The 4,588-nt window shown below is 39.3% G+C and overlaps 1 protein-coding gene across 1 annotated transcript; it reads left to right on the top strand.

Annotated features, from left to right (window-relative positions):
* Positions 1 to 1,060: 1,060 nt before the first annotated feature.
* On the top strand, positions 1,061 to 3,189 carry LOC108015891 (glutaminyl-peptide cyclotransferase). Its single transcript, XM_036816381.3, has one exon. It carries the CDS (start codon positions 1,936 to 1,938, stop codon positions 2,974 to 2,976), a length of 1,041 nt encoding a protein of 346 aa, XP_036672276.3. The 5' UTR covers positions 1,061 to 1,935; the 3' UTR covers positions 2,977 to 3,189.
* The last annotated feature ends 1,399 nt before the right edge of the window (positions 3,190 to 4,588 follow it).

Genomic DNA, 4,588 nt, shown 5'->3' with positions numbered 1-4,588 from the left:
AGATAATTCCAGGTGAGTGCTGAGGGCGGCGATGATGAACCCTCACATCCAATTGAGGGGCGGACGGCAGTTTCGTTTTGGTTAGAGTAAGCCGAAACTCAGGAAATCCTTCTGCGTTCAAAGATCAGGTCTGCAAGTTAAAAGCATAACCTGAGCAATTAAAATACCTCGTTTAAGGCCATAATAAATGGATTAGATAAATAAACCTGGCGCCGGACAATCCTCTGAATATTTATATGTCTGCTAAACGGATTCGGACTTTAAGCTTTCTAATATCAAAAAACATCCCGGCTAAGTGTGCTAATATATTCAAGAATACGATAAATGCATAAATAAATTCCAAACGGAGAGACTGAAATTCGCAAAAATGAAACTAACGCCAGAGAAGGAATTCAAAATGACCCAACTATATACAAATATATACCGGTATTCCACACCCTTTTATATTAATTCCTAACGACGTAACCCTTAATGAGACCTTTAATCCTTAAACAATTCTAGTGGGGAAGAAAGTTCGCACTTGAAAGACAAGTTCATCAAAAAGCTGCTAATGATGTTACCTGCCTGTGAGACCCATTCTTTAGGGTATCAAAACCGGCCGGGGTCGGTAAACAATGCTTGTTTGTTAGCTTGACTGGAAGATTGTTTTGCAGACATAAATCTCAAGACCAACAGACAGTCCGAGTGAACAGATGGGGACCAGAAAAAAAGAACCCGCAGGGCTAGAAGCGACCCAGACACAGGTCCCCAATAAATTCACTTCACTTCCATCGAGTAATTTGAAATTTGGCTTATAGCCAATATATTTTATTTCCAAATCGTATAGCTGTTTTATCCTTCGATAATATAAGCGATCCTATAATATTGCCATTGGCCGCTTGGGTATTAATATTGCCTTTCGGTATCCCATAAATATTCTATAAAGAAACCTTAGATTTTAATATACAATATACAAAAACAGTCAAAAGGTTGGAATTTTTTGCCATTAGTTGTATCACATCGTCTTTATTATATCTATAAAACGACAAAGATTGGATCACCTACCGAGTGTATATAAACTTCGGTTAGAACGGCTTGGCCCGAATTCCATTTTTTGTTTCTCGCTCGCTTTTGGCAGGCACTTGATGGAGGTTTGACTGCCTGAGTATCGGAGTGTCTGTTCGGCTTATGTGTTCATTTGTTTATCGCCGGGACAGAACTTGAAAACCAGTTCCACGATGAAGTTCTATCGTAATTGCGTATAACTTTAAGTACAATACATTAAGGTCTAATTGACAGACAGACTGGCAGCCCAAAGTCGATTGCCCCTGCCTTCTCCTCCGCCCAAGAAGTCATCAAAATGCGATAGATGTGGCTCGTGTTGGTGTTGCGATTTATTATATAAGCATGCGGAATTACGTAAGCACTTGTCGAGCAGTTGCCTTATGGCATTAAGTAATTCTCTTGGATCTCCGATGCCTTGAGCCGATTCACGTCTTTGCGATTATTACTGCGACTGAGTCATTCAATCTCGAGTAATTACAGCCCTATCACCGGATCGATCGTATATATTTTCCAGTACCCCGATCTCTTCCTGAAGTCTTTTGTTTATTCGTGCATGGAAAATTGATTAGGCTAAAAGTAATTAAAAGTCCAAGCGTCTTAAATTTATGAGCTTGAGTAGAGCGGAAGGAATGACTTTGTTTTCAGCCTAAGATTGAATTGCAAAATTAAGATATATTTTTGTTCTATAAGAAAACATGTTAGAAATGGTTGATTGTAAATCATTCGGAAATTATACAACAGTCAAGGAAGGGATAGGTTATTATATTAAAGTTGTATTTAGCGTTACTTTTTTCTAATATACCTTTGTTGATGTAGGATATGCGAGTAAAATCGATTCTAAAGCAAAAAACTTTTCTTTAATGTGAAGAAAGCTGCATATCAGTAACGAAAATGGCTTCCTCGCGATGTTTCATATTCCTAATCCCTATTGCGATCATAATATTTATTTTCGTCACTTGCCAAAACATCCATAGAAATGTCCGAATATTAAGCCGAAATAAAACATTGCGATACGAACCCACTGCACTGAATTTCGAACAGATGAGATATCTTGCCAGACTTTCGGATCCAGAAGATCTTCGCAAAACTGTGCAAAGGATTTCGGTTAAGAGGGTGGTGGATACTCCAGGACACTCGGCTGTTAGGAAATTTATTATAGAGTACCTAAAGAAACTTGACTGGAAGGTGGAGCTGGATTCTTTTACGGAGAAGGTGCCGATTTTGGGTTCTTTAACCTTTCACAATATAATGGCGCGGCACAATCCAACAGCGAAAAGATATCTAATGCTGGGCTGCCATTATGATAGCAAGTATTTCAAGGAATTTGATTTTGAAGCCGCTACAGATTCAGCGGTCCCCTGTGCACTAATGCTGAATATGGCCAAAGTTTTAAAAGACCAGCTTCATCGATCTGACATCAGTTTAATGCTGGTCTTCTTCGATGGCGAGGAGGCATTTGAGAATTGGTCAGATAAGGACTCGCTATATGGCGCCCGACACTTGGCGGAACTGTGGGAGAAACGAGGTTTCCTTAACAGCATTGATCTCTTCGTGTTGCTGGATTTAATTGGAGCTAAGGACGTAGTCTTCAAAAGCAACATCCAAAATACTTATATTTTGTTCCAAAGGTTCGTTCAGCTGGAGGAGGAACTCATTAAGACGGGAATTCTGCGAACACAGCGACCCATTTTTAAGTTCGAGTCTAGTCAGGATAATGAAGATGACCACCTGCCTTTCATGCGGCGCCACGTTCCAGTGATCCATCTAATATCTTCGAAGTATCCAGAGGTATGGCATCTGGCCGAAGATGTGAAACAGAATGTCGACTACAACACTACGGAGCAAGTAGGCTTTGTTCTGCGAATGTTTGTAATGGAATACCTCAACTCAGCAGCTTCTCAATCCTTTGGCTTAACAAAGGCTATTCACTAGAATTGGAAATAATTTTTTAATATTTAAAGAAAATATCATAATGGGGATAGTACAAAAGCCTATAAATAAAATTTTCCCAATCATAAAAATGTATTATAAAAGTTAAATTTAATATTATTATATAAATATTATATAAATGAGAACTTTATTCAAGTTATTCAATAATTCATAAAGGTGTTCGAATTGAAGAACTATCTTGATTTTCAAGGTTTAAGACTAAAGACATTTAATTTGGTAATCCTTTAGTATGTACATATGTATAGTAGTATTCCTAAGTTGTTAAGTATGTGCTTTTCTCAGTTTTTGTTCAACAAATAAATTGAGATCAAGACTGGATTAGAACATTTTTATATATATTCTTTTATTTTTTTTATTTGAAAGGGGTTGCTTTACTGGAATGGCAACCAAGAGACCAAGTCAGATGGGTCAAATGAAGTGCTTTGGGATCGTTTCTTTATTAATGACCACGATTCTGACTTTGCCTCAACCGCAGACTTCTGTGTGTTGCTTTTCGCCTCTCCTGGCAACCGAATCGTATCAAATTTCCATCCATCCGCCATCGTTTTTCCGCTCCCCAGTTCCCCAGTCGGCCAAAAGCCATCAGGCCACGGGCAACACTCGAAATTTATGTACGCTGCTCCCGCTCGCTGAAAGCAACACGAAAGTTAATTAAACTTGAAAATAATAAAAGCAAAGCGGAGCAGAACAGGAGCAGAAGGATATGGATGGGGATGTAGATGTGGATGTGGACGCGGACGTGGATGTGGATGTGGATGTGGACGTGGATGTGAATGTGGATGTGGACGTGGATGTGGCGAATAATGAAACACAAAAAGTGTACATCACAGCCAGCGGGCACCGAATGGCGGACACGGGCCCTGGAATCGGCTGGGGATTGTATATACATCCGCAGATATATACGGGTGTATATATGTATGTTCGGGGGAAGGTACGGAGGTCGGTGGTCATCATTAGCATATCGCCGACAGCGGCGCGAAAAAGGGTTCCCATTTGAAAAGTTAATCGCCAGCTGATGCTGCACTGCGATTGCGAGTGGGGTGCGGCCAGGGGCGGTGGTGAGGGGCGGAAAAAGGGGTGACGATGACTGCGTTGACACTGACAGCCGCCCGAAAACCCCCAGAACGACCCACCGAAGGCCATATCCCTGTCGTCGGACGTTATCTGCGGACTGCAATAAAAACGGACAATAATTAAAACTGGCAAATAGAACTGGCACACTGCGCCTGTCCCACTGCACACTCTCCAAAAAATCAGACAAAAAATTATCTTTAATTATAAAAGCCATTTTCTCACTGGAATTTTAAATTCAATTTTCAAGTACTCGTTTCTCTGTTAACATAAAAAATCAGTTTATTAATATAATGCCTATAATACCTTTTATGAACTCTTACCATTTCATAATATCTAGCTAGCTTTATCTGTCATGTATTTTAAAATCATATTCAATATTTACTATCACTTTATAGGTCTTATAACTGTTAATGATAAGACCTGAATAATCTGTGTTAATGAATTATGAATGATTTTAATTGTCAGTTTAAAATACCAAATAAAAACACATTGTATAATTCAATCCCATTTACATTCAGAA

This window comes from Drosophila suzukii, chromosome 3, assembly GCF_043229965.1.
Source record: "Drosophila suzukii chromosome 3, CBGP_Dsuzu_IsoJpt1.0, whole genome shotgun sequence".
Classification (NCBI taxonomy): domain Eukaryota; kingdom Metazoa; phylum Arthropoda; class Insecta; order Diptera; family Drosophilidae; genus Drosophila; species Drosophila suzukii.
The sequence above is the reverse complement of the archived record's forward strand: the minus strand, read 5'-3'. Positions and strand labels throughout refer to the sequence as shown.